The sequence below is a fragment of the Planococcus citri genome, chromosome 2 (genome assembly GCF_950023065.1).
Source record: "Planococcus citri chromosome 2, ihPlaCitr1.1, whole genome shotgun sequence".
In the NCBI taxonomy this organism is placed as follows: domain Eukaryota; kingdom Metazoa; phylum Arthropoda; class Insecta; order Hemiptera; family Pseudococcidae; genus Planococcus; species Planococcus citri.
The window spans coordinates 57,989,386-58,001,419 of NC_088678.1; the positions used below are offsets into that span (position 1 = coordinate 57,989,386).

General features: G+C 31.7%; 3 protein-coding genes across 3 annotated transcripts in view; all 3 read right to left on the reverse strand.

Annotated features, from left to right (window-relative positions):
* The window catches only part of RanBPM (Ran-binding protein M), a 48,379-nt gene extending 45,558 nt beyond the window's left edge, over positions 1-2,821 (reverse strand). Inside the window, exon 1 of the mRNA XM_065351598.1 lies at positions 2,548-2,821. Within this exon, the coding sequence (XP_065207670.1) occupies positions 2,548-2,734 (187 nt within the window). The 5' untranslated portion in view covers positions 2,735-2,821. The remainder of the gene's footprint in view (positions 1-2,547) is intronic.
* A 561-nt stretch (positions 2,822-3,382) lies between these two features.
* On the reverse strand, positions 3,383-4,924 carry Aprt (adenine phosphoribosyltransferase). The gene is made up of 5 exons (XM_065351636.1): positions 4,719-4,924; positions 4,515-4,654; positions 4,155-4,392; positions 3,995-4,073; positions 3,383-3,764 (listed from the first exon to the last, which is right to left on the reverse strand). Exons 1-5 carry the CDS (start codon positions 4,761-4,763, stop codon positions 3,631-3,633), a joined length of 636 nt encoding a protein of 211 aa, XP_065207708.1. The 5' UTR covers positions 4,764-4,924; the 3' UTR covers positions 3,383-3,630.
* Positions 4,925-6,398: 1,474 nt separating this feature from the next.
* Positions 6,399-12,034, reverse strand: part of Galphao (G protein alpha o subunit) — a 129,717-nt gene continuing 124,081 nt past the window's right edge. Inside the window, exon 8 of the mRNA XM_065351639.1 lies at positions 6,399-9,978. Within this exon, the coding sequence (XP_065207711.1) occupies positions 9,791-9,978 (188 nt within the window). The 3' untranslated portion in view covers positions 6,399-9,790. The remainder of the gene's footprint in view (positions 9,979-12,034) is intronic.

Genomic DNA, 12,034 nt, shown 5'->3' on the forward strand with positions numbered 1-12,034 from the left:
GTATACAGTATACTACAAAATACATGGTTCGTGGTTGATACAGTAAGAAAAAATACGCTTCCTAAGCGTGTTTCGATCGTACTTATATTTCATCGTAATTGCAATTATATCCTTATGCATGAAAATTACATATAACATTATCGCAAAGATATTCGATACGACAATGTGATACAATAATTTTATCACATCATAAAATTCTTTGAAACTAACACAAACGACGTCACACCTCTTCTGACAGTCATTCGTTCACCTCTCAAACAAATCCTGCTCATTTTCCCAAGACCAAAGTAACAGCTTAAGGAAACTTTTGGTCAAATTTGGCCTACTTGATCCAGCATCCTCACTCCTCAGTAACATTACAAATACAGTCTTCGATAAAACCGCCATAATTTCATGCAGTGCAATCATCGTCGTCGTAAACGAAAGTATCTACGTAATATGTGTTGTACTACAATGTGTGGGTACGCAAAGAAACAAATGTAGGACTTTTTTTTTTCATCGTCAGCTAATGCGAAAATGATGTTAGAACGTTTACGAAAAAAAAAAAGCTCCAGAACATCGTATCACTTTTTCATTTTTCATTTCAGTTTATTTTTTCCTTGGCTTGTTTCTGAGGGCTGCAACATGTTGCGATTCGACTGGACAAAAACATACTTTGTTTGACTTTAAAAATGTACTGTCAACTTTTATTTCAAGCGAGGAAAAGAAAAGTTATCTTCGCGATATATACGAACAAGCCCACAAACCAAACGAATGTCTTTTTCATGGTCAAACTATTCGAGCACAGGCATTGGCAACGACAATTTATTTAGGAAAAAAAATGGGGAAATAATAAAAATTGATAAATGTTTGCTAGTACAACTTTAAAACTAGTAACAAAAAGAGTTGAATTTTTACGTAATTTTAAAACCTCATTACCATAATAAATAAAGGAATATGAATTTTTTAAGCGTGGACAAAATTTCAAGTTTTACGAACTACTCGTAAGTACGCTGCACCGTTTAGAATTACGCGTATTTGCAGCTAATTCGGACTTCATTGATCGATGAACCTTTTTTAATGACTCCTTATGAGTCATGGTACACTTGTACACCTACAAGAACTCGATGAAATCACCATTTGAGAAAATTTCAAACATAATGAAATAAAATAGGCATTTCGTTAGTTAAAATATCAAGGCCCTTTCATAATTTAAACAATTTTATTCGCCAGAAAAACCTGAACGAAACTGGCTAACATGGCAACACTGCGTATAGAAAGTACCCATTATCAAAAAGTACTAGGAAATTTCACGCGTAAATAACGTAACAGTTTAATTGCAAAATGAGATGAACATAATTCTTTCGTATTTTTCGAATGAAATATCGACGATTTTTTTTCCAACGTAAAGACCACTTGGACGGGAAAATGCACGTTAGGTAGGAAATAAGAACGGTAACCAAAGGCCTACAATGTTTAACACCAACACCTGACTCATTGATTACTTCAAAATAACAGGTTTTTTCACAATAGAATCGTGAACACAGAACAAGATACCATTAGGGTTGATTTTAGAAAAAAATAAATAAATAAATGAATCAACGTATAACATGAGAGAAAACCACACCAGACATGCTCAGAACTAACAAAGAAAAACAACACAAAAGACTACGCCACTAAATATAATGCGCATTAAATAAGCAGATATCAAGAAATTTGCTCAATTACGGTGGTCGCGAGTAATTCCAATGTCGGATAAACTAAGGAATTTTAACAAATGGGAATAATATTTTGGGAGAAAATTCCGAATTGTTATAAATAAACCATCACGAACGACGTATAAAGATAACTTTTAATTTTTACTAAATAAAACTTTTGAACGGGACAAAATATAAAATATTTGTTCGCAAAAGATCAAGTTCGATACACAAACTCAGGAAATGCACTTATTATCGATAAAATTATTCTCAAATGCTTATCAAGTCTTGGAAAAAAGAAGTGTTTCATACAATAAAGAAGAGGGAGATTTCATTCATATCAAATTCAATGGGAGGGAACAATGAACTTGAAGATAGACCAATGAATGTTCCAATTCTAATTACTGACTGACTATTACACATCGTTCGACATTAATAAAACAAACTGAGTATGTAAAACAACTAGAAAAACATAGCTCAATTGTGAAAAACAACACATCAGAAAAAATGTTGAAACAAACGACTAAATCCAAGGTATCAGTAATGAAATGCAAATTGCAAAATACTGCTAAATTGGAATATTTTCTCGTTCTTAACGAAGATCTTAGGATGTTTTCGAAATCAAGTAAAATTTGTATTCGCTAATTCTCGTTCATTCTTCGATTATTGACAAAATGCAAGCAAAACAGCTGATCATTCTTTGTTAGAAGTAGCAAAACTGTGTACTTTTGTGAAAGTGCGTAATTCAATTAACAAATGCCTAACAAACAGAAATATGCAACGTAATACCAGAAAGACATTACGTTATGATTATTAAGCTTATAATAGATAATATTACGAGGTTTTAAAGGAATTTTCGAAAAATGGTTACCTTTATAGTGTACTCTGAGATTGTTCTGTGACAAACCAATATAATTATACTTGTCCTTAGGACTCCATGATCTCGGAAGTGGAGTTTCGTTTTCGTTGACCGCGGGGTACAATAATTTCAACCGATCGACGCACTTATTGTCCAAATTTGATTTGGAATCACTACCACCACTCGAATTGGCGGCCATTACTAATAACTTTACACAAAAACAGTATATAACATCATTCCTTGTAACTCATCCACCAATCTAACCTGAATTACTTGAAACGTCACAGTCATATGTGGACAACAGAGAGCAGCAGTGTTGTCACGGAGAAGGAGGCAAAATCAGCTGACGTTTTGGTTGCTATGGTAACGCGAAAAGCGTTGATAAAATTAATTCGTTTTTTGGCCGAGTCGAATAAATTTTGTAAATCGTAGGTAATCTTTCTAGTAAATCATAAGATAAGGGAAAGATTTTTCAGGCGTCGAAATACGATGTACTTAATCATATTTCTTAAGATACCAAAAAAAAATCAATAGAACCATAATCGAGTATAATGGACAAATACAATGGACATTTCATTAGAATAATCATTTCCATCACTTCCAGTATGCATATAATATCGTTTTGATTACACATGAATGAACAAAAATTCACGAAACGGTACTCCAATATGTGCTTCTCTTACAACAAGACAAGAGGTAGGGAAAAGGAAAATGTTCCATTCACTTCACAATTTTCATGCAGCGAATCGTTACACAAAATTTGATCGGAAGATAGAAAGAAATCCAAATTCAATTCATCTCGTATAGAAGATAAGATTATGAAATGATAATTAAGAACTCCGCGAGATAAGCATCGATAAGTGGAATGTTTTTATTCAAATTGTATATTTAAAAAAAAAAGTACCCATAGTAGACAAGTATTCTCAAAAACGACAATGACAAATGAATTATATTGATCAATTTAAAATGCAATAATGCCTATAAATACAAACTATCTTAAATATTTCGGACTTCACATTTTTTGACAAAATAAAAATCGTACAAAAACATGAAATGGAATCGTAATAAAATGATATAAGTAGAATAAATCGATCATCAAGAACATAGTTGAGTGATAGGATATGATATTTTCTCCGATCCTTTCAGTTCTGGAATTTCATAAATAACTAAGCAATCGACAACTTTTGCTCCTATTTCTTCAACCAGGTTGCAACTTGCATTCAAAGTACCTAAAAAAAATAAATAAATATGATTAAACGTTAAACAATTACATACACAATTCATAGCACATACTAACGAGTAAATTTAAAATCCTAGCAAAATTCTTCTTTTTTAGTACCAAACAAAAAAACGAAAAATTCATCAGGAAACTCATTTGGAGTTACCAAGAAGTTACAGTAAGTTTGTATATTAACAAATGCGGGTATTTGGTAATATGTAATAATAAATTTGAATATACCTCCGGTAGCAATACAATCATCCACAACTAAAACCCTTTGGCCAGCTTTCAAACTATTTTCTTGTATTTCGATGGTGTCCTTTAAACAAAAAAAAAAGGGTATATTTAAGTACATTTATTTGATTTTCAATTAAAATTTCCCAAGTAAAAAATTACTCACCGATCCATATTCCAATGTGTATGTCTTCTGTCGAATTTTACCGGGTAGTTTTCCTTTCTTTCTAACAGGTACAAACGTACAATTCAACAAATTAGCTAGCGTTGGTCCAAATAAAAAGCCTCTGGCTTCTATTCCAACTACGACGTCTATTTCGCCTTTCATCACTTCGGCGTACCCAGCTAATACAAGATTGAGTAGACATACTGCTTCCGGATTACTATATAGAGCAAAAATATCCCTATATGGACAAACAAACACACGAATGAAACATTCTGAAAAACACCTGTTAGTACGATATATGTACATTCTGTATTAAAACATTTAAAACAAAAAAGATACGTCACTATTCGACTTACTGACCAAAACTGTATGCCTTTTTTTGGAAAATCTGGATAGTAAACGAAGAACTCCTTCAGCTTTTCAGCATTTGCTGAGACAGATCTGGGTAATATTGGCGGCATGATGTGGTTTCTCGGACAACTAAGTATTTCAGCTGGGAACTGTAAGACGAAGAGATGAGTACGAAAATTATTCACTTTTTAGGAAAACTGAAAAAATAAAGACCTGGGTAAGGAAATATGACAGCAACAAGTTGAGGTCCCAACCCATTGATCGTGATTGACTGATTGATTTTTTATCACTCTCATGATAAAAATGACCTTGATCTTTGATCGAGGTAAACAGTGTAGCCTAGTGTGCAGTCCAGCGATGAACAAAAAATACTAAAGCTCTTTAATACAAGTATGGAAATAGATTATGCTCTCAAGAAAGTCTTAGGGCTGGTATTACGACACTCCGTCAAAGCTCCGTCAACATTTGACGGACCATTGAACAATAGTTAACCGGTGCTTCGACCTCGGTTAACGCTCTGTCAACGTTTGACGGAGAGTCGTAATACCAGCACTTAGCATTTTACGTATGTATTACGTACTGCGCATGGCAGGTTGGTGTCGTCACGCGGTGGAGGTGGGTGGAGAACCAATGGGGTGCAACGTTGTACGTGAACAGCTGATTTGATGCTTGCTCGCGCACTGCGCAGTACGTAAAGCTTACGTAAAATCCTATGACTTTCTTAAGAGTATAATCTATTTCCATACTTGTATTAAAGAGCTTTAAAAAATACCAGAAAATGATGAATTCCCAAGGGCATTCTTCGCACAATAGAACTAATAGAAGTATCATTTTAAATTGAGAATAGAACAATAATTTAAAATGTAATCAGTAAAATCAATAAAAGCACAGCTCGTTGCCGTTCTTTCATATTGTCTATGCCTGCAAAATAGCACCGGCGCAAACGAAACGATCCAATCTCGTTCGGCAAAATGCGACAAATTAACAAAACTATATGCGTCAAATATATACTTATGTATTTAACTATTTATTTTTAATTATATTTTTAATTTATTTGGCCCCAGTTACATAACTTTAGTAAACTTGAAACAAAATTTCAAAAATTCATAATTTCACATGTCAATTTTTCAATAATTCATCAATCTTCAATCATCACCTCACCTGCCAATTCAGCCAATTGCCATATAGCCAATAGGTTTAGGTACTCAATTCTGGATATTGAAGCCTGAAACTGAAGGGCACTAAGTTCTGCACAGTGGTCATGTGGCAGTGCCTCTGCCTGTGGCCAACGTCCAATTGTCCGCTGAAGAAAATGAAATACTACTATAGAGTAGACGGAATTGAGTGATTTACGAGATTGAAGTCAATTAGTCAAAACAATTGCAAGTACCTAATTCAATCAAAGATAGGTAAATTTTTTATTCATCTTTAATCAGTAGCTCGATCTGTCACCAGTTGACATGTTTGCTGTGCTGTAGATTCCCCTACTAACCAATTCGATTGTATTCACTGAAATGTTCAATCAGAACTCAGGAGTGAGAGCATTACTAATAGTAATAGAGAACTACCTACTGGAAAATTAAACTCAATTCAATTTGCCTACATTCTGGAACAGATTAGGCCATTGAATGCAAATATTACATTTTTTCCTCGCCTCCTCGGTCTTGTAAGTAGGTATAGGTATACCTACCTATATAGATTATATACATTCTTTTGATTCTTTCATATGTCAAAATATTTGAGTCAGAACTCAAGATAGTTAACTTACATTTTTCTTTAGTTTGGATATTTCGACATCCATTTATATTTCCAAGATTACACCCATAGAACCTCCATGAGAGAGAACTAAATTACCAAAAATACTTGTAAAGAAATGAAAAAAATGAAAACAAATACATGACAAGTGGCGTATATTGAATTAAAATCATGAACCAATTGAAAAAAAAATTAAATAAATGAAAGCAATATCAACAACCAGCAATAATACAATTACCTAATATACAACCTAATAAACTTATTTAAAAAATGTTTATTATACTACCAGTTAAAATAAAACGTTACAAAATATTATGTAATGACATTTTAACCGATATCTAATTTTAAATAGTTTTTATTTATTTTTTCTCTTTTTGCTGACTGTGACTAGAATCGAATTAACGTTTTTTTAAAACATAAATATCAAATATATTATTCTTCCGCCATCTTAAACAATACGATAACATTCGTTATTTACAACGCGTAATTGTATGACAAAAAAAAATCGAAAATAAAACGCAATATAATGTAAAATAATGGTTAATATCTAAACGTAAGTCTAATAGTTAAAAATATTTTGATTTCATACTCTTTGAAAAAAAAAAAATCTAAAGCTTTAGGATATACTAAATATTTTGATTGTTTCAAAAAAAAATGACCAATAAACCGAAAAAAACAGCATTAAAGCTGCGTAACTTTGTTTTACTACTCATAATGCGCTGCCTGTACAATATTCTTTTTGTACTCTTATTTAAAAAAAATTTGTGCAAATATGAAAATTGAATACGTGATTAAAATTACACAATTTTGCTATATCTCGTTTTCGCCTCGTAAAAGAGGCAAAAAATCCTTATTATTAAAATGAAAACAAAATCGAAGTATGGTAGACCATCGATGGAATAAAAAAAAAAAAAATGGTGAAGAAATGCTTATGCAGTTTTTTTTTTTTTTTGCAGGAAGAGATATAATTCTTAATGTTATAAGAAAACAAAGCACACGCTATTTGTATGTTAAAAATACAAAAAAGCTTTTATACATTAAATTTCCGATGAAATATTATTTATAAATATTCGATTATTAAATTAGATTTTACATAATTATAATAAAATGTACACTCATGTGAAGTAGAAATGATGTTAATTCACGCTCACACGTCGAAAAGTCAGGCTAAATTGTTGAAAATTACACGCTATAAATAAAGACTAACTTGCTAGAACATATTCGAAATGATTCGCCAATTTTTAAAAAAAAACAAAAAAAACACACCTTTCTCTCATTCTTTTTTACGGTAAATAATAACGTATTTGTACGTATGTTTTAAAAAAAAATTAATGGAATATCGATAATACGTTCATAAAAAACAAATTATCGCAATAGGAATAATTTCGAAACGACGTAATCGAAAAAACGATACGATTAGTTTCACAACTGATCGATATAATTTTAATAATTTAACTATTAACATTATATAGGTTTATTAACTAACTGGTCCAATTGTTTACTATTGCATAGACTGAATAACATTACGTTAAATTCTCATACAAGGCTCAAACAACCGCATGCTTCGATCAAAATTTAAGTATGACGAGCGAGTATAGAGATGGAAAGGAATGAAATAAAGAAAAATAGGTATTTCTTAAAACGGATTCTAGAAAAATTTTCAAACAACACGTAAACGTCATTTCCAAATACGTTAGAATTGATTTTAAAAATTAAAACGCTCACGCGAATATAAAACTGTAAAGATTAAATTTTTTCCCTTCTGGTAAAACACACTTAATAACAAAATACAACTACCAACATAAAAGGAATGTTAACAAAATATGATAATTTTACGTAATTTACGAAAGAAATAAAAAAAAATTAAACACAGACATTCCAGTACAAAACAAAAAAACAAAAAAAAAATATTAAAATATTTATAAAAACAAATGACAAAACATTTTCAAGTTAACAAATCATAACCAAAATAAAACAAACACATTAGAAGGATAAAGTTAATTTTAAAGTGTTACTCGATCAGCGTACAGGATTGGCCCGTGAAAAATTACGACGACCTCTTTCATAGCCTATCAATTCTTAAACTTATCACTTTGTCAATGTGCGACTATTTTCTGACTAGAAAACAAATTTTAGAATATAATTTTGATTAAATGGTAAAACAAGATTGCACATTGCCTTAATAAATATTACTGTACAATTTTCCAATAATTATAGTTTGTTCTGACGGGCGTTCGTATAAGTGGGATTAATTTCTTTTCTTGGTTACATTTGAGCAAATATATTGCATTTTCAAAACCATACATCGTAAAATAAACGAGCCAACCCATATCTGAATTCTGAATAATTTTTATAAGACAAAAAAAAATCATAAAAAAATAACTCATACATTGTTTTTTTTTTTCAAAAAGAAAAATACTCGTATTTCTAACACGAAATTAAAGTATAATACAATAAAAAGAGAGAAGGAAAGAGGAGATAGTAAATAGTAATAAATGCATTTCCGTTACTTTAAAATTTTGCCTTACAAAATGTGAATTATTCGCATAGGTAAGCGAATATTTCACGGGGATACTACAAAAAAAGAATACAAAACCTTTTCGATAATACAATACGTTACGTCCATCATATCCGATTAATGCGGCAACAAACGGGGCAATCCTTTGCGTACATTTATAAACACCCTACTATTCGGGGACGAATCGTCGATGATGATATAACTTATCACAAAGGTTTTCTTGGACCCTTTAATATCTTAGTAAACATGTCAAATCTAGAACTAACATTATTATTTCAAGTTAATTAAACTTTGTCATCTTTAATATTCATTTTCTTTGGAATACGCTTAACATAAAATCGATACCGCGTTACAAAACGAAATTAAAAACTTTGAGTTAAATTATAATTCATGATTGAATATTTTCCATGCAATTTCCACTTCGATTCGATTCGAGTTGATATTCTACATAATAAGAAAAAAAGGGGGAAAGGGGACAAAGAATAAAACAAAAAACATAAAAACAAATTTAAAATATTAACATATAGGTACTATATATTTGAACAAAATGTTCGATTATGGTAAATTTTTTTTAAAAAGATACTCATTTGAACATGCAACTTTTTTGAAACCTGATAATTATTTCAATTTTACGCGCACACATTCATATACATATTTAATGAATTACTTTTTCTCGTCGCCATTTCAGCCACATTGGTCGCGAGCTGCGGTGAAAATTGATCATCGGTGTAGACGATGACCGACGCCTATATGTGTGAAGGGAAATGCTGAAACTGCGAGACTTACTTAAATATTAACGTAAAGTAAAAAAAGGGAAAAAAAGAAGTAACGTTGGCGGGTAAAATTATGCTTTATCGTTATAAAACACGAATTTTACAATAATAATTTAACATTTATAACGAATGTATATTACGACAGTTAAACCGTCGTTAAATTTGACTAAATTAGACACAAGGAATCCTATATTAACATATTTTCTCGTCGATATTGATAGGTATGGTATGTACGGCGTTCAATAAAGGCCACAACCTCGTAGATTGTTCGCTATTATAACATCGGTAACAGCGTCGAATACAAATTGTATGTTGTTGGTGTCCGTTGCGCAAGTCATATGGCAGTAAATTTCTTTAGTAGTAGATTTGTTCTTCGCTTCAAACTGAGCTTGAATGTATGCAGCTGCTTCTCCGTATTCTTGAGCGCCTGTGGTCAAAAATAACAAAAAAAAAATTGTATAATTAATTCGTCAGGTATAATAAATTTAACTGATACAAACGTTGACCTCTTCAATTAGTTAAGTACCTAACTTTACAAGACAGAAATCTTCTCAAATCACAACTCACATACAGGTACCTCAAAATTTTTAAAATTGATTCATCACAACAGCCGAAAATTAGCCACGTAAGTTACCTGCTATTTTGCGGTACAAAAAAAAAACAACGCATCGTGAATGCCCAATATTCAACAATGATTGTTTAAATGACTGCTTAATTAGTCGATTGTATGTAGAAAATATTCAATAATCTAGACGCCACGTTGCAGACAACCCCGTTCATAATTCCTATACCCATAAAAAGTTTCATATCCAAGTTCTCATACTCATGTTGTTATTACACTTGCAAGTTGCAGCTTGTGTTTTACTCAGTAAATTATCAATATAATCGAATATTTCCCTATTTTCATAGCTCATTGTGACGGAGTAATTTTATTTTGCCCACACATCGAGCATGTTTGGTTAATTTGTTGCAATTTTTTTTTTTTTATAACTTTGCACTGCAACGATTATGGTTTCTCTTGTATACAATTCATCGTGTTAACAATACGGCGCGGCGCACCAATCACACGATGATTTTTTTTATGAACGGAGTACTTTCAAGTTTTAATTACTAACACGAGTTCTATACAATTTGCCAAGAAATGCGTAATGTGTATTATAAGCAAATTAGAGTGAAGAAATAATAAGAAATGCAGTACACCGGCTGATTAATCTTTTCATTAGTATACCTATAGTTTTCCCAAAGAAGAGATGGTAGATATTCAGAAACCTTAGCTGAACAGGTTGAACTAATATGGTTGTAATGAATAACACGAGTGAAATTATTTTAAAGAACCGGGATTATTTATTTAGTATGGTTAGATAACGTAAGGTGTGACAAAGTGTACAATATTGGGAACCCATTTGCCTATACCTACTTGACAACCAAACAATTTTTTTTGTGTCTTAAAAATATGTTGGTAAAATTGATTACTTATGCAATTAACAAAATGTTACCAGCATGTTTTTCAGACTCAAGAAAATGAGAAGCTTCATGGAAAAGGGGCCTTGGTCATTTTTTTCACTGATTTTTACAAGTTCAAATAGGCTTAAAAAATTTTTCTACATATTAGGAAACATCTTTTAATTCGTTTTTTCCCCATCTGAATATGGTGGAATTGATCAAAAAAATAATTTTAAATGCATTCAGAATTTATAAAAATGAGAAAAAAAATTGACCAAGCCCTTTTTCCATGAAGCCCCTCATATTTCTCTTCTTGTCAAATTCGTTTTGCAAGGAGGTCAATTGATCTCTAATACATTTTAGGTACCTAGGCAATGATTTCACCTAATTTTAATTCGACAATATAGATGTTTACAAGGCGAAAATTTCATCAAATGGAGTTTAAAAGCGTCAGGAGAAGAACACTATTTGAATTTGAAGAGCAGATAAAGATTGGAACAACAAAAAATGAACAGCTAGCAAGACTAATTGAAGAAATATACACAGATAATACCATTCACGTCAGGTATTGGCTGAATAAAATAGAGAGGGGACAGGTAGGTAAGACGTAAGAATGTTGAATGAAATGTGAACTTGAAGAATCAGAAACTACATCTCAACAGGTAGAAGAGGTCGAGGAAGACCAATGAAAAAATAAAAATAAAAACTGATGGAATACCTCAGTAAGCAATTTGTTTTTACAAATCCCATACAGGCTGAACAATTGTACGGGCACGTTTTTACCACTACTATAATTCCGCCAAAGATCCAGGAAGTTGATGGAATCAAAGTTGTGAAGCTGAAGCAATTCTCCTACCTTGGATCCATCATTGAGAACACCAGATGACTGTGAAGCTGAGATACATCACTGCTGCCAGCTCACCCTGTGATGACTCACTTGAAACGAATATAGAGTGATTCAGCGATAAGTAAGACCCTTAAAATTTGACTGGTGAATGCGCTGGTCTTCTTAGTGTTCCTGTACATATGCATCAGAGACT